The sequence below is a fragment of the Neofelis nebulosa genome, chromosome 9 (assembly GCF_028018385.1).
Source record: "Neofelis nebulosa isolate mNeoNeb1 chromosome 9, mNeoNeb1.pri, whole genome shotgun sequence".
Classification (NCBI taxonomy): Eukaryota; Metazoa; Chordata; class Mammalia; order Carnivora; family Felidae; genus Neofelis; species Neofelis nebulosa.
In genome coordinates, this window is record NC_080790.1 from 80,527,231 (window position 1) to 80,545,826 (window position 18,596).

The following is an 18,596-nucleotide window of genomic DNA, read 5'->3' on the forward strand; positions in this document are numbered from 1 at the left end:
TTTTATGAATTGATGCTGGGAGTGGAAGTAATATTTGGGTTTCAGCACTAGGGCTGGGGGAAGGATGACAGGATATTTTTTTCCTGTGTGAACTATTTATGTTATTATAAAGAATGTAGCATTTTAGAGGAAACAAGCCAGGAGTGAACCACTATTATTCTTTGCCCGTTCTAATTTACAAAAACAAAAATGCTTCTCTTTCTGGTAGCATACAACTGCCAACAACCCAAAATGAAGTTGCTTAGAGATGTAAGACCCATGACTGCCATTTGCCTTAGCTTCCTGACATCTTGGAGGCAACCCCAGGAGCTCTGGCTGTTCTAGCTGTTCAAAAATCTCCCCGGGACTCAGGGGTGCATTCAAAGGTAAGCTCCAGTTCTCTTTGAGAGGGCAACATTCCCCTGACCAAGTCATGAATATAACCCTTCTACCTGCAGAGTTTCTGTTTTAACTTTGCCCCTCACTACATCGACAGAGTCCACACTCACATATCATCGAAGATAAGTTTCTGCCTCTTGCAGTCCCTGTGGCCGTTGGAACCTGGAGACCATGGCTCTGTTTGTGGCCGTGACTTGTGGAGAACGTTTTCGGAATTGTTGTGAGCGGCTTTCTAAACAAAAAACAACACACCAGTCTTTTCAGAAACTGGCCACCTGGCTGAAAGAACAACCCACTGTTTTGTGTTCTCTGTTAGAACTGATGATCTCTTTGTTTAAATACAGAAAAAGAAATACATGCATTCCAGTTCTCATGCTGAGGGCTTTCATGTGTGTTGTCAAATGTCATTCTTTTTTTTGATTTTTTTTTTAATTTTTAACATTTATTTATTTTTGAGGGGAGGGGAGGGGCAGAGAGACAGAGATACAGAATCTGAAGCAGGCTCCAGGCTCTGAACTGTCACTGCAGAGCCGGACGCAGGGCCTGAATTCAGGAACTGTAAGATCATGACCTGAGCCAAAGTCGGATGCTTAACTCACTGAGCCACCCAGGCATCCTTCAAATGTCATTCTTATAACAGTATCAAAAGGGAAGTTCTTGGGGAGCCTGGATGGTTCAGTTGGTTGAACTTCTGACTCTTGATTTCAGCTCAGGTCTTGATCTCAGGGTTGTGAGTTCAAGCCCCGTGTTGGGTTCTGTGCTAGGCATGAAGCTTACAAAAGGGAAGTTCTTAGTGGCCCACTCTCACAGATCCAGAAACTGTGGCTGGCTGAAGTTAAGTAACTTGCTCAAGCTCAAATAACTACTATGGGTGAGGTCTAGGGCTTAGGACTCAAGCCCCTTCTTTCCCCAGTTGGCCAGACCAGTGGTTCCCTAAGGTGACTCTGCATCAGAATCATCAGGGGGTTCCATCAACACACAGACAGCTGCTCCTCTGACCCTGAGTCTAATTTAGATGTGTGGAGTGGGGCCTGAGAACATCTCATTTCTAGCAAGTTCCAGGTGATGCTAATCCAGGAACCAAGGTTTCAGAACTGCTGAGCTATACCCTTATAAAAGAGAAGTCATTCAGGTCACAAAATGGACTGATTCTCATTAGCTGTCTGTGAAGAGCACGAAAAGCCAAAGGGAATAACTAGAAATGATTTAAAATGTATTTTTAAAAGGAACACTACAGATTTGTGGAAAAATTAAAAAAAATCATATTCCCTAGGGATTCCAATATTTATAGAACACCTATTGTGTGCTAGACCCACGGATAATAAAGCAACTGTCTTTGGTTATGAAATTCAAATGGATTCTTCTGGAACAAACTACAGATACCCACAACATGAATGGATGAATGGAAGTAATGAAAATGTGTTGAGTGTGTACAAATGCTTCTTTAAATATGGACTGATTTTATGTGTAGAGCAAGCCTCTTTGTTGTAAGAGGACCTAGGACTCTGCATTTCCCTTGTGGCACTCGTGACAGTAATTATAGATGTGTATAATCTCCACAGCTAGATTGTGAACTTCACACAGGCACGGACTGAATCTGTTAGATCACCACTGGATCTCCGTTGCTTGACACAGTGCCTGGCACACAGTAAGTACTTGCTCAATAAACGTCTGTTTGGTAAAAGGGTGACTACGTAAAGTCTGTAATTATTTTACAATTCTCTAGACATGGTTGCTTTTATGTTAGGATCTAGAGGTGCAGATAAGTTTGTGTTTTAATTTGAAATGGTTTATTTTTATTCCAGGTTTTTCTAGTAGGGTCTTCTCAGATTCTTTGAGCCTAGAATTGAAGATAATTGCTCCCAAATAAGGGCGCGTAAGTGGGTTAATTTCCTGATGTTACAAGATTTTGGCTCTTGCCAGACCTACTACCAACTTTTTTACCTCTTTAATTCATGAGATAGAACATTAAATACTGCCTCCCCCATCTTTTTTTGAACAGCCCTATTCTCATGTCTCATCTCTCTCCCTGCCTCACAAAGCCCCACTGGTTTTCATAGCATGGTGACCTGAGAGAATTCGGGGAAGAGTTTGGAGTTAAATAACGCGCCCCAGAGGATGCATGATCCAGGGCTACCAGCTGTTAAGTGGAGTAGCAGGAAAGAGGAACTAACATGTAGTGTTAGTTGCATAGGTATCTGTATGTGTTCTTCACATACAGATATGTTCTTCAGATAGTACTGGCTCATTTAAATCTTTCTGCCACCATTTCACAAATGAAACTGGCTCAGAGAGATGATGCAACTGGCCCCGAATCACATTTTGACTAAGATACGAAGTTAGACAGACTTGGACCCAAGTCCCCACCGTTCCCCAGGGGAGTGCAGGCAGCTGGAATCACCCTTAAGAAGGTCACTGGAAAAGGGGTGGGGGTAGGGGTCCCATACTGCAGCCACTTTACCAGTTACCAAGGGTGGAGTGGGAGTCCCACAGTTTTGGCCTGGGGTTTCAGTCCCAGATTTCACTCTGTCCTGGGGTACAGAATCTTTCCAAATAATAAGGTTGGTTGGTTTCAAACTCCCAATTTACATTGTCCTGGGGTAGTATTACTATGGGGCCGTTTCTTTTTAGAGTGGGAAATGAAATCCTGCAAAGAGGTTTCTTAAGCAAAAGAGGCTTCAAATGCCTCCTCTGGTTTCTTCTTCTGTAGTTCTCTGTGGGAAGGGGTAAAGGGGTGTGCTCATTCACCAGGCCTTCCCAGAGCAGAATTTAGGAATTCTTGAGGGACCTCAAGCATGTGTTTAGACTGTGCTGGGCTAAAGACAGATGAGTATAGGGGTGTGCTCAATTTCATTTTTATTTTCATTGGGAGAGGAAGAGAATGAACATACTGTGAGGTCTCCGGCATGAGACTGCAGCTGGTTCTCAGCCTTATGCTTTTTGTTGGAGGAGGCGGAAGTGAACAAACCGTTGCCATTTGATCTGCTGGAAGAAGTTAAGTCCTCGCTGGAGTATTTGTGTTTAGATGCATCAGACAGGGGCGAGATGGGTGACCGGAGCATTTTTTCATTTTTATTTATTGGTATTGCCAAGCTGAAAAAGGAAATCACAGTAATGGAATGTCACACAGTCAGCACAGGGAAAGGTAAATGTTTTATATATGACCCAAACCTCTCATTTAAAACCTGCTGGTAGGAAGGCATTTATTGGGAATTATTATACCAGGAAACAATTTTATGACATTAGGACCATAACGGACAATAAGTAAATTTTACTCATTGTTTCTTTACTTGTCTTATCAGGATGAATAATAATTCTGGTGCTAAATGACTAAGAATAATAAGATTTTCATTTTCTGAGTATTTCATCCAAGGATCTCAAAATACACAACAAACAACTTACTGTTTTCCTGACAAGCCTAAGCAGCAAGTAATGGGAAAGGCAATCAAATGATGTACAAGCGGTCTACTTCTAAAAGGACTTTTGCTAACACCTGAGCTTGTACTAATTATTATATGGAGAATAACAGAATCACAGAATAATCTGCAAAGCATATGACGCCAACTTTCAATTGTTAGGCTTCTGGGATAAGCAGGCATTGATTCAAATAAACACAGAATAGAAAACTGTTATTAAAAATTACATTCTCTGATTCCTAGCTCCTTATTTTATCTTCAGAACTAATTGTTTATGCCAGAGGAAGACAAATACATATAATTTCACTTACATGTAGAATCTAAAAAAACAAAACAAATGAACAAACAAAAAACTGAAACAGACTCATAAATACAGAGAACAAACTGGTGGCTGTTGGACAGGAGGGAGGTGTGGGTAAAACAGGTGAAGGGGATTAGGAGGTACAGACTTTCAGTTATAAAATAAATGAGTTGCGGGGATAAAAAGTCAGTAACACTGTTAATAGCTTTGTATGGTGACAGATGGTGACCACACTTATCATGATGAGCATTTCATAATGTTGAATCACTATGTTATATAGCTAAAACTAACATAATACTGTATGTCAACTATAATTCAATTAAAACAAAACAAAACAAAAGAATGAAACTATTGTCTATGTCTGAATATAACTCCCCCCCCCCCAAATTAACCATCAGAAAAGGGAGTCACTTGTGTTTGAATCTTTGCAATGTATGTTATATTGATAGGGCTCTCTCCATTACTTTGCCCTGAAAAAAAACAACAACAACAACAACAAAAAACTGAGGAAAGATACAATAACCTGAAATAAACTCAAACACTGTTAATTTGGGATGCTCACAGAAGTCACTTGACAAAGCCAGTTTAAAAAAAAAAAGGTAAATCCATTTAACAAAGACTTAGTCACTATTCCTGCAGTCATTACTTCTTAATTGCATGTGTTGGCTATCACTGCAAACAAGCCATTAAAGTCACTTCAAAAAGCAATTTCCTTAGTTGGTGGTCACAGTGTAGAAATTACAAACACAGGCCTCTAGAACAGATAATAAAGCCAAGGTTCTTAATGTTAAAGTAACGAGGTTCTTAGTGTTATGCAAATAGATCTGTGTAGGGGTAGAATTTCTGGTGATAGCTTTCTGGCACAAAAAATACCATGCATCTAACAACGCAGAAGTGACAAGATGTGTTCTGGAAAACTCCCTCGGGCAAGTCAAAAGTGGCTCAGTTGATGATGACAAAGACACTGATGCTGAAGATAGATGTGACCAGTCTATATATAATTGTGTCTTGACATGTGAGTGAAGCAAGTCGTGTTTATAAATTTTTATTATTTTTTATATTATGTGATTTTAAATGCTCATAGAAAACTAAATTACTACATTAAGTGTTGCCACGGACATAGGATTATTTCTTCATCATTATAAGTTTACATATTCAAGCTGACCAAAAAAGTTTTCTTTGGATATCCTCTTTGGGATAGGTGACCACCTTACTCCAGAGGTACACTGACCACCTTTCCTAGAAAGAACTCAAAGCACTTTTATATGCAAGTGTCATTATGTATCATAAATAAAACTATCAGAGCCAGCAGGCTCTGCCAGGCAAAGGCTCTAGAGCAAGAGTTCCTGGGGTTTGTGAACTTGGATGGAAAAAAGTTACATCTTCATTTTCATTAACTTCTCACTGAAACTGAACATTTCCAGAGTAGTGGTTTAGCAGGAGTATTATTAGCAATGCCTGTGATTGTGTCATCAGGAGAAATCACAGACATTTTTGTGTCATGTTCCAGTTGTTGCAGACAACTTGAAATATTGTTTATATTCATCGCTACTTAGAAATCATGGCAGTTACTAGATCTGCTAGAAAGATTTTCAGTGCATTAAGAAAGAAGCATGTATAGAACCATATCGCACATTTAAGACATTTTGGAACCACACGTCCCCCATTTGCATTTTCTCAGTATTTTGGGATACCACCCGCTAGGCACAGAGCACTGTGGACTAGGCCAGCTCGCGTCTGCACACTCCCTCTTGCTCAGACCTTCAAGAGTCCTCGCCTTCCTTCCCAAGGTGACTCTGACACTGCAGTGGGCCGGTGCTCGTGTGCCCTCGCTCTCCAATTTCCTCTCCGAGTTTTAGTACTGCTCTACATCTTCTCCTAACCTTTCAGTTTACATTTTTATGTGTTGTGCTGAAACATTAATCTCCCCTTAAAAATTCCATGTACACAGTCAGGGAGAGTGAGGAGTGTCTTAGCAGAGGAAAAGTGGTTTCTGAGCTGTGGTATTTCTAAATGGAAAGAGTTTCTATGACTGATGATAAGCTACTCACCTCTAATAAATATCAGGGACCTTGCCTTGCTAGAAAGCCATTTGTCATGGAGGGGATTTGGTGCACAGTGGGTCCATCTGGAACCCCTTTAGAGGAGTGACTGGGTGCCGTTTAACCTTGGAGACACAGATCCTGCCTAATGCCACAGTTTTAGTCTATATCCAAGAGACTCCATCCAAGTTTATATTTCTTTGTCCCTCTGTATAATAAGCTTACTGTTCTTACAGGTTTAGTGGCTATTAAAATCATGGTTTGAAAATTTACTGAGTCTTCAGAGGGAAAGTGTGTCTTTGAGAGTACAGAACTGAGTGTTAACTAGTAACCAGTCTTTTGTTACAGAGAAGTACTGACACTGTATCGGGGGCTGTGACATGAGCACACATTCAGGCATAATTATTAGCCTTAGTTTAAATCAGGAGAATCAAGTCTGAAGACCCAGACCAGAGCAGTCATTAAACAATCAGACTCTCCTCCAATATGATACATGACTTTCAGACCCAGAGATCCTTCCGGCTCACTGTAACTCCAGTGGAACATGCATACCTGTTGATGTTCATGCTGCAGTGGTTCGCGGATAAAGTATTATTGGCAGAGGCAGTCAGTCGTGAAGAGCTCTCTTTCTCTCCCTGGGCCTTCTTGACCTCCCTGTAGTCATCTTCGTTGTCACACTGCATGGGAATAAGCAAAAACCAATCAGCTTTGGATTTCAAGGGATCATAATAGATCCCATCACAACCTTCCACACAGCGAGGGCTCCCGGGAGGCCAGCTTACTCGGCTTCTCTGGAAGAGTATCCCAAGCAGCAGTATGGTTGCAACGTTCTTGCCTCTGTTCTAGGTTCCCAGTCAGCTCCTCCACCAACAAGGATGAAATCTGTCAGTTTTACTGTTGACAGTTTATTGAGAGGAAGAGCGTGACACCATGGTCAACATTAGGGAGGGAACAATGTGAATGATGAAAATTGGTCTACCATCAACACATCTGAATCAGCTCTCCAAAAAAGACCTGTTCTTTTTTTTATTTTTATTTTTTAAATATTTTTTTTAATGTTTATTTATTTTTGAGAGAGAGACAGAGCATGAGTGGGGGAGGAGCAGAGAGAGAGGGAGACACAGAATCCGAAGCAGGCTCCAGGCTCTGAGCTGTCAACACAGAGCCCAATGTGGGGCTCAAACCCACGAACTGTGAGATCATGACCTGAGCCGAAGTCGAATGCTTAACCGACTGAGTCACCCAGGTGCCCCAAAAAAGACCTGTTCTGAATTGACACTGCACCTTCAGTGTCTCTCATTTTGGCATTTCTTGGTATCTGAATAAAGTATGACAACCGTGTCCTGGGCTTAATGCCATAATGGCTTTTATGAATTTCAAGCAAAGGTTGTTACCTCTTGGTGTCTTAATTCTAGTGAACAATTACTATCCATGACATCTTACAATCCTTAATGTACCCTTTTATAAAACAGTATTTTGACTGAATTCTTGTTTCCACAATCGTGTTTATACGTGTATTAGGGTGCAATGGCAAATGCACTCAACAAAGCTCCACTGCTGGTGAGAAAGTAGAAACACAGTTAACAATATATTTAGGGCTCTCAGCAGTGTTTTCCAGGAGACAAGCACTGGCTTCCAAGATAGAAAGACTTTGACCTCTTTCTAGCTGGGATTGTCACACAGCCTCTGTCACAGGATCCCAGATGCTCACACCGAAACTGTACCCAGGGAAGGCCCAAACCAAAGCTCTGAAACTCCATTTCTGCTCCAGGGTTCCAGCAGGGCTAGACTCTGCACCTTTGGGAGCTGGGTCTGTAGTGTCCCAGTACTGGGGTCTTAACACCCCAAATGCTTAGGGAAGATTGCTATGAAAATGTTCTTTCACTTCTCTGTATCTGTATTTAATGACGATTCATTAGATCTTATGAGGAGAGATGGGTGTCAGGCTTAGTGTAAATGAAATTTCATAAGTTAAGAATTTTTAAAAAGGCCATGAGTAATAAAATTACTTAAATATAGAATATTATAGAATTTGTATGTCTTTCTGCACATCTCTATGTATGCTTATACAGCTATATGTATTTTCAATATATGTTTATCAATTTCTAGATGTGTACATTTCTTTTTTTTTTTTTTTAACGTTTATTTATTTTTGAGACAGAGAGAGACAAAGCATGAACGGGGGAGGGTCAGAGAGAGGGAGACACAGAATCTGAAACAGGCTCCAGGCTCTGAGCTGTCAGCACAGAACCCGACGCGGGGCTCGAACTCACGGACCGCGAGATCGTGACCCGAGCCGAAGTCAGCCACTTAACCGACTGAGCCACCCAGGCGCCCCATCTAGATGTGTACGTTTCTTACATAACTATGTTTCTCTCTCTCTCTCTCTCCATCAGTCAATCCATTTACCCATCAATCCAACATGTAATGGGAGGGTGGGGTATCTAGAGGGAAACAGGAGGGAAGAGGGGTAGGGAAGTAGTGAGCTAACTCATATTATATGAATTATATGGCCTGAATTATCTGACGATTACATCACTGAATTATATGGTCTGAACCTTATACCACCTCTGCAAAGATATCACTACTTCACAAAAGAAGAAAGTGGAAGTACCGAGAAGGTAAGGTCACCTGATTATTTTTACCCAGAAGGCTGGTGCCGACTACATCAAAAAGACAACAAAAGCAAAAATAAACAAGTAGGACTATATCAAACTGTGATAAAGCTTCTGCACAGCATAGAAAACCATCAATAAAACAAAAAGGCAACCTACAGAATGGGAGAAGATATTTGTAAATATATATCTGATAAGGAGTTAGTATCTAAAACATATAAAGAACTTATACAACTTGATTGCTAAAACGCAACCCAATTAAACAATGGGCAGGGAATCTGAACAGACATTTTTCCAAAGAAGCCATACAGATGGCCAACAAAGAAATGAAAAGATCCTCAATATCACTAATCATCAGGCAAATGCAAATCAAAACCACAGTAAGATCACGTCATACCTGTCAGAATCGCTAAAATAAAAAACTCAAGTGTTGGCAAGGATGTGGAGAAAAGGGAATCCTCCTGTACTGTAGGTGGGAATGCAAATTGGTACAGCCACTGTGGAAAACAGTATGGAGTTTCCTCAAAAAATTAAAACTAGAACTACCATATGATCCACTAATTCCACCTTGCGTATTTATCTGAAGAAAAGGAAAAATACTAACTCAGAAAGAAATTATTCAACCCCATGTTCACTGCAGTATTATTCACAACAGCCAAGACATGAAAACAACATAAATGTCTATCAATTGATGAATGGATAAAGAAGATGTGGGGTGTGTGTGGGTGTGTGTGTATCTATATGTAACTATATGTACAATGGAATATTATTTAGTCATAAAAAATGAAATCTTGCCATTTGTAACAATGTGGATGGAACTTGAGGGCATTTTACTAAGTGAGATAAGTCAGACAGAAAAAAAGATAAATACCATATGATCTCACTTAAATGTAGAATCTAAAAACAACCCCCCCCCAAACTAAAAACAGCCTGAGTTTATATATAGAGAATAGATAGGTGGTTGCCTGAGGTGGAGGGTAAGAGGTGGGAAAATGGGAGAAGGAGGTCAAAATGTACAAATTTCCAGTTATAAAATGAATAAGTCAGAGAGATATAATCTACAGCACAGTCACTATAGTTAACAAGAACATTCTCATGAAAAAAAATTGTAGCTATGCATAGTGATGGATATTAACTGGACTTCTTGGGATAATCATTTTTCAATATATAGAAAAACTGCATTGTTGCATTATACACCTGAAACTAATATAATGTTCTGTCAATTATACCTCCAAAAATAAAACTGAAAAAAAAAGCAAGAAAAGAGTAATGTGATAAAGTATCAAAGTAGAAAACATTTCCCTGGGTGTCAAAGTCTCTCTCTTGACCTATCATGGTGGTGTTTGTTTATGATTTCATCTTGTGTTCCTTGAGGCATGGGGATCTGAGGGGGTGCAGGCCGACTGAAGTGTCTGGGGCCGGTCCTACAACTGTATGCATGTGCATGGCCCAACAGTAGAGGTTTCCCCCTGTCTGCCAGTTATACAGGGATGGGGATGTCCAGTCAGGCATTTCTCCTTTCCACAGTCCAACGCCAAACCCAAGGTGAACCTGCAACCACTAGGAGATTGTAGTTCCCCCCTGAGACCATTCAGGCCCTGGATTAGAGTTGGGTGAGATGCCTATCTTGACCCCGACTATCACTGCACCTGTGCCTTGGCCTTTGGGGACTTGGGGGTGCAGCACAGGTCCTGGAAGGAGATGGGGACTGGACATGCTTCACCATGTTGCCAGAAGTATTTCAGTATGGGAGTGATGATGAAAAGTTTCCCTGTATGCAGTTTTGCTAACTTTGGAATGCAAAGGGGCCAAAGGGCTGGGCAGAAACCTGTCCTGGGGAAATAGGCAGGAGGTGGGGAACCACATGTGAGTCACAGCTCCATGGGCTCCCAGTCATGCTCTACTGTCCCATTGAGCTTCACTTAACAACACAAATTCAGAGATAAAATGAATTTCAAGATGGCAACTGCAAGAATTAAATTCCAAGTATAGAGCCCTTCCGGGCAGGGGCCCTGTGGGGAAACTACTACACAAACCTCAGACTAATTTTTTATTCGAAGACCCTGGAGCCAGACAGCCTGGGTTCATTCCTAGCTCTTCCCCTTATCACCCATGTGAACCTAGGGCAAGATGCTTTAGGCTTTCTGAGCTTCAGTTTCCTCATCTATAAAATGGGCATGACAAAAATATTTGGCTTATAAAGTTGCAAGGACTAAATAATTTAATATGTACAAAGTGCTTAGAATAGCATCTCTTGTGGGGACATATGTACATTAACTATTGTTAGTGATTTTGTCCTAAATTTGGAACCATCCATGATATTGCAATCTTTGGTTTGTTACTCATGTTGTTTTTCGCTGTGGCCCAAGTTACTTTTGAAGGTAACAGTAACAGGAGGAGATAAAACTCCTCAAAATTGGTTCTAATTTAATTTGTGATTACGTTATTCCTGCCCTCAAAAGTCTGCAAACACTGCTGAATATCTGGGTCTGCTTCCAGATGTGTATCCAGGTCTCCCTGCACTCGAGCCACCTTTCTTACTCCATGCCTTCCTTGTTCGTCCTGTTTCCCTTTTTTGGTGCCACATCATCCTCTCTGATTACTCAGTGTCCCTCCTCTTCAGGGACCTGTTCCCAGGCCGTTTTCCCCCCATAGTTCTCCTTGGTCAAGGCTACTGGGAGCAGTCGCTGCTGGTTCTGAAACTAACGTTCCTCTCACTGGGCACATCCACCCACAGCCTGGTGTCTGGCACTTCTGTTTCATGTTTCACCCCAGTCACAGCGTTAAATTCTATGAGGCTATTTGGCTTCGTAGTCCATGACTGATCAATGCCACTCTATCACTTCCAGCAAAGGGTGGGATTCACCATGTGTTCAGCTTTTCTACTGGCCCAGCATCGAGCTTGCCTCTGCACATGCTTGATAAAGATTTTCTGTATGCCCACTTCACCATGCAGTGGGACAGGGCTTAATTATAATGATAAAATGGGGATATTAATGGTGTTTCCCTCATCAAGTGGTTCTAAGGATGTAACGGAGTTAATCTCTGTCAAGTATGTAAGTGTGGCATATACAAAGTACTTTAGGAATGTTTGTTGAGTAGGACACACATAAGACTGCTGCCTGTACATTGCAGGCCAGCAGCCCATGTGGGCTTTAACACCTCCCCACAACTCACAACACAAGGGAAAGCCCTCCCTGCCTGCCATGCCCTCAGCCCCAGGCCTACCTTGCGTTTCCTCTTGGATTTTGGCAAAGCCTTTTCGGCAGGAGTGTCAGATGGATGGCTGGGCTGCGCACTCTCAGCGTCCTTGGCTGCAGGAGCATTCAAGACCCCCGGCTCCTGGGGCAGGTGTTCTGGGATCCTGGACAGGAGGGTCAGGTCAATTTTCACCCAGAGAGACCTGACCTCATCACTGTCCTTCAAGGGGGAGAGAAGTTCATTCCGGCCGAAAGGGACCAGTGTGTAGAACTGCTCCTCCAGCTCCTTGGCAATGTCACTGGTGGTCCTGGCGTTGATGGAGCCTACGGGGGCCCGGGGGCCCCCACCGCTGCTGATGCTGTTGGCAGCCTCCTTTAGTCTCTGCTCACTCCCCGAGGCGGCGGCTGCGGCGGCCACGGCCTGCGCTTTGGACAGAGGGTATTCCTCCTGCTCCGATTCCAGGTCTGAGTCCGAGGAGGAGGACGAAGATGACGACTCTGTCTCTATGAACTCCTTGGATTTGGGGACGATGCGGCTCAGCCCCCGCGTGCGGCGCTTCTCGCAGGTCACGGAGGAGCGCAGCTCCTTGCGGTGGCTCGTTCTGCTGTTGCCACAGGGCCTGGTTTTGGTGGGCTCCGGGGGGATCACTACGCTTGCCCCCAGCGCGTCGGCGGCTGCTGGCTCCTCGGGCCGGTGGCAGTTGGCACCGTCGCCGGCGGAGGTCCTCTCCGTGCGCCTGGTGGGCTTCTTGCCCGCAGACCTCCGCGCAGGCGCGGGTGCGCTCTCGGCGGGTGTGCCGGGTACAGCAGGCGGCTGGGCAGCTGTGGTCACGGCCACAGCCACGGCCGCAGGTGGAGACTTCTGCTTCACTCCTTTGCTCCCCGGGGCCTTGTTCGCTGTCCTTGGCCTCTGCTCCTCCTTGCAGGTGCTCTTGAGGTCCTTCTCTCTCAGGCTGGTTTGGCAACCGTCGGGAAGTTTCCCACAGTCCTGCACTTCGTCTTTGGCCGGGGTGTAGTATTGATTGCTCTCTGGCCCGTGGCTTTCATTTTGGATCAGGATAGGCGGCTTGTGGGGATTAACTTTGTTCAGCCATTTATCCAGCTGCCACTTGTTAGAGGACGCTGGTTCGGCCTAAAAGCAGAAAACCGGCAACAAACAGAACATCTTTTATTAGACTTACTTAAAACGGGCTTGGCTGTTTTTAATCTTCACTTACCCGATAGGTGTGTGCGCAGAAAAACAACGGGCTGTGAGCAGAAGGAAAACGGAAGCAGTTGGTGTGTGTAGTGAAGCTGTACCAGCACACAGGATGGGGTGGTGGGGGCCCTTTTCTGTCCCACTGAATATGTCAGCGCAGTAGTATGAAGAGTATTTGGAAAAAATAAGGAGAGAGCCCCATGCTTAATGAGAACCCATTTCCAGCACTTTTGAGTGTTACACAATGTATATTTCTTATAATTATACACACATACCTAGACTTGAGATTTCAAGGAAAGTTAACTGGGGAATAGTTTGGGGGCCCTGAGTATTAAAGCACTCATTTTTTGTTAAGACTAAAAAATTTAGAGGAAATTAAAAGAGGGGGCTAGGGGTGCCTGGATTGCTCAGTCGGTTAAGCGTCCGACTTCAGCTCAGGTAATGATCTCACAGTTTGTGGATTTGAGCCCACATCGGGCTCTGTGCTGACAGCTCAGAGCCTGGAGCCTGCTTCAGATTTTGTGCCTCCCTCCTTTTCTGCCCCTCCCCCATTCATGCTCTATTTCTCTCACTCTCAAAAATAAACATTTAAAAAAATTTAAAAAAAAAGAGGGGGCTAAGTGGAACCTATAATCCCAAGCAATTAACATATGATTTACGTGGTGAAGGCAAGTAGGGCACAGTCATTTAACAGTAGAAGCTATAACTTTGGGGAGATGGCTTGTTTAGTGGTAGAGAGCTCCTGATTCAAAGGGAACTCTGTGTGCCCCATATGCTTTGGCAGCTGGACTTGGTTAGTCCATCTTCAGCTTGCTTCTGTCCCACTTTGCTGGAAGTGTTTCAGACACAGAAGTGACGGTGGAAACTTCTGCACACAGTTTTGCTAACTTAGAGCAAATCACAGACATTATAGATTTTAAACTTTGCCACATGGATTGGTTCCAGAGAGTCAATGAATGCCCTAAAACAGAATGTGAAATGCTGTGTGGATACATTTTTCTGAGAGAGGTCTACAGTTTTCATTCAAGTCTCTAGCTATCTATGGCTCATGAAAAGGTTATGGCTTATAAAAAGGGAATAAATGCTGTTGATTTCTTTTTTTTTATTATTATTTTTTAATATTTATTTAGTTTTTGAGACAGAGACAGAGCATGAACGGGGGAGGGTCAGAGAGAGAGGGAGACACAGAATCCGAAGCAGGCTCCAGGTTCTGAGCTGTCGGCACAGAGCCCGACGCGGGGCTCGAACTCACAGACCGTGAGATCATGACCTGAGCCGAAGTCGGACGCTCAACCGACTGAGCCACCCAGGTGCCCCAATGCTGTTGATTTCTAATAAAAGTCCAATATCCAGTATCTATGATTATTAATAGAAAATAGGTGTATTGGTAAGTGTAAAGCTTTAGCCAGAGTGTTTTCAATTTGTGAAAAGTGAAATGGGGAAAATATTTTCACTATTTAAGGTGATGTATTTTTCCTTCCCTGTGGCCTCCCATGCTCTGAATTTGTGGCATCCATTGTTTCAGGAGACCAGTTTCTAGCCCAGACTAAAAGAAGACATTGCTTAATTTTGCATTTCAAATTTGATTGGCTGAAGTCCAGAGCAAGTCAGGCTTCCTTGCAGGCGAAAAACTTTTTTTAAAAAATTTTAACATAATAATTTCTAAAAGCCTGCTTTTATGAGTCAAAATTTGTCTTTCAACAGAGAGGTCCAGATTGAGAGTGGAACTTGGGGCATAAGCACATGCTGCAAGGATCTGAGGGGAGTGGGGCAGGCAGTCTTGTCCCCGGCTGGGGCTGGGGGAGTCTGGGACATAGCTTAGGACATGGAATGCCTTCAATGGGCCAGAGGAGCCTGGGGCCAAGATGAGAGGACACAGAGTGTGGGCACCAGGCACTAGAGCTGTGGCAGGGACCATGCACATCCTGCTGGTTCCCCCAAAATAGATGAGACCAACTGCACTTTGGGGAACACTAGCACAAGGTTTCCAGAGACTGGGAAGGACAAGTGATATTTCAGTAGGGACCAGCATGAGAATCTGGGGCCCCTCTCCCAGGGCAGTGAGGATGGAGAGGCTTCGCCCTGGGACACAGGTGTGGGAGGTGAAACCCTCATGGCCTCAATGAGGAGTCTGGTCTTCGACTTGACTTTTTGCTTTGTTGGTTTTCATGTACCAAAAGGACCAGGGCTCTACAGCAAGATGCAAAAGAACAAAAAGTTATCATTTTGCACCTCTGGGTTGTTCTGCATAAATTCTGACCTCACCTTATTTTGGCTTCTCCAGAGAAAGGGAACACAGGAACCCTAAGAGCACACCTCGTACATACTGTGGGAGATGCATGCAAGACAGAAAGCAGGACAGCAGGACACAGAACAGCTTTGTGGCCAATGGGAAGCCCTCGCCTTCCCTGGGTTTAGCGGAGTGTGGCTGAAAGCTCATGTGGTGGCAAACAATTTATGGCTTCTGACAGTGTCTCCTCCTTGCCCCATATTTCCCTCACTATGTGACCACTGGCAAGTCAGTGACTTGTGTGCCTCAGCTTCCCTAGTGTCATGGGACACGGTCAATACTAATGGATGCTGAAAGGGCCTCTGGCAGAAAGGGGACACATTTTGGGAGAAGGTAAAAACATTTATGGCTGAGCATGAACTCACACTGGTCCTGCCACCATGTTTAACACTACGTCTACCTCGCCCTCACCCCCGCCATGCTGAGCCTTCCACAGCCCACGTGTCTTATGTCAGAGAACACAGACAACTGCCTATGGCCAAAAGCGCAGCTGCACATGGGGAGAGTTGCACTAAAATTTCCTGATGGGAGCATTAACAGTGAAGGGGAGAATTTCATAAATTTAGTATGGGCCCGTTGTCTGATGTGCTTTAGTATCATTTTTTCCCTGCACTCCACAGCTGAAAACATCAGTCTAAAGTACCATTTTCAACACATCGCTAACTCACACCTCCTTTCTTAAGGATCTACAATGACCTCCTATTGCCTTTCAAAGGAAATCCAAATGCCTTGGGCTGGTTTTCAAGGACATCTATTATCTCACAGTCATCTTTCACTGCTGAACAACTACAATGTGCCTCCCACTTTACAGATATCATCTAATCTAATCCATACAAGTAAGAAATATTATCACCCCTAATTTGTAGATGAGGCTCAGAGAGGTTAAGAGACATGTCCAAGGCTGCAGAGCTACCAGGCATTACCAAGACTAAACCCGTATTTGCTTAAGTTTAAAGATTCTCAATAGCATACTATTTAAGCTTGTCAAATCACTATGTTGTGCACCTGAAACTAATGTAACATTGTGTGTCACCTACTCAAATAAAAACTTTTAGTGTTTATTTATTAGACCTAATCCGCTGCTTTGCCTGATCTCCCATTACTCACTGGCATAGCCTCATGAAAGGGGGACCTCATTCCTTTGAGAAATGTTGCTCTTCAACCTAAAATGACAGAATTAGGTCTAATTTTTCGAGAACACCACTCCAAGCAATACCTGTTGGCCTTTATTATCCTCAACCACATAGTCGTTTTTGTTGTTGTTGTTGTTTTTGTTTTGTCTTTTTTTTTAACTGCATAGTCTTGTGATGTTCATATTGATTTCACATGTATGCATCTTGGGTCTTCAACAAAGCCAAACACTTCTTTCAGAGGACCTGAACTCTGTTTTTTTTTTTTTGTATTGTTTGCAGTGTCTGTAACAGGTTAGGGAGGCCAATTGCTGTGCTTTGCTCCTAATAAGAACCACTTACAATGAGCTTTCACTCAAATTATATCCTTTATTCCTCAGAACAGGTTTACAGATTAGGCAGAACAGGAATACCTGTCATTTTTGGGATAAGGCAGTTGTGGCCAAGGAAGCTTCAATGGTGAAGAGCTAAGTGGCAGTGGAGGAGGAAAAACTCAGGGCTTAGGGCCCTCATCCACTGGCCTGCTGGTGACTATGGTTAACTTCCTACGGGCCGACTTCCTCAGGGTTTTTGCCTGGTGGTGCCTGTGTGCTTGCTGGCTGCTTTGTATTTTCGGTCATGACTCTCCTTCCTGATTAATCTTCCTTCTGATTCATGCACAAGCTCTCCACTGTGGATTTTAGTTCCTGCTTCATCTACATCCTTCATAGCACCCGCTGCCATGGACCCCACAGATGCCTAATTGAAGAAATGCCTGTTTAATCAATGAGTGACTTGTGTCACATTTCTGTTGATTTTTAGGAACAAGCTAAGGCAGCATTTTCCAAAATGTGCATTCAGTTCATATATTCCATGAAGAAAAGTTTCCAGGGTCAGATAAGTTTGGGAAATGCCACAATGGAAAACAGTTTACATGAGCAATATTTAAGGGGTGGGTGTTGCCCTAAAGAGATGGGTTAAACCGACTTTATCCTGACACTCCATACAATCATGTGACTGGGGTTTCTTTTTCCCATGTGACACCTATTACTTGTGGAATACCGCTCTAGGGAGCTCATGTACTAGCTGAGGGGGAAGGTGCTTCCCCCTGGAAAGCTCACACATGAAAGGATGCACCATGCCAGGAAAGAAGATAAAACACAAGTGAAGGAAATTAGGCTGAGAACAACTAAGCAAATATCAGGCTACCGAAAGGGGATCTGTAGTATGGAAACACTGTTCACAGCGGCTCTTCCGTGCTAGCCGCAGATACGACATTACCTATGGTGATTCATGTAAAATAAGTGCCTTTCTACAACCACAGCCATGAAGAACAGTTCAGATGAAACTTAGCTGGGCCCAGTGGGTTTCCCGTGCTGGCACGTAGAAGGGGAGCGTGCAGGTGCCATGGACCATCATGCATGCCTCCTTGTACTCCCACATCAGGATGGTACCAGCAGGTAAGTGATGGCCAGGAGCATTTTGTTCAAAGCAGCCTTATGAATTGTCTGTGCAGTGGAATGTGAGACGTGTGTATATACAGAGTCCAATTGTCTTGTGGGGTTCAGGAAAAGGAATCTCACCGCTCTCCTTAAGATGACGTGGGCCAGCCAAGTCACAGTAAAACAGAGATGCTGGGGAGGGTCAGCCATAGAATGCTACCTCCTATCTTTGTGATTTTCATTCTGCAGACTCATTTTATTTTTAAAGGGTGTGTGTCTGTATTCATCCCAGGGAAAATGTTAAATCTTACTTTTACTCCAACTGATACATTCCTTTCCAGCAGACAGCAGTAACAGGCATCGTGGCTAATACATAGCTTGTCACTTCTGCATTCCCTCTGCACAGAGAAGCAGGGAGTTGAAACTCTGTGGCTTTAGGCAACTTAAACTTTTAGGCCTGCTGTAGTAGGCTTGCGCTCCCTTCCTTGGTGAGGGGCCCTGGATAGCTGCTGGAAGCTTCCTCCACGAGAGCTTCCTTTCATCACCAAGAAGTTCAAGTCTTTGTAATTATCTCAGTGACATTTAAAAAGAATTTCCTCCAAGCA

At 43.5% G+C, this 18,596-nt stretch overlaps 1 protein-coding gene across 9 annotated transcripts in view; it reads right to left on the minus strand.

Annotated features, from left to right (window-relative positions):
• AFF3 (ALF transcription elongation factor 3) overlaps positions 1-18,596 on the minus strand; it is a 575,522-nt gene that overhangs the window by 32,033 nt on the left and 524,893 nt on the right. For all 9 annotated transcript variants that reach the window (XM_058684423.1, XM_058684426.1, XM_058684420.1 and 6 more), the window contains 4 exons: positions 11,981-13,084; positions 6,690-6,814; positions 3,270-3,471; positions 489-610 (listed from right to left, as the gene is read on the minus strand). In XM_058684423.1, coding sequence (XP_058540406.1) covers positions 489-610; positions 3,270-3,471; positions 6,690-6,814; positions 11,981-13,084 — 1,553 coding nt within the window. The remainder of the gene's footprint in view (positions 1-488; positions 611-3,269; positions 3,472-6,689; positions 6,815-11,980; positions 13,085-18,596) is intronic.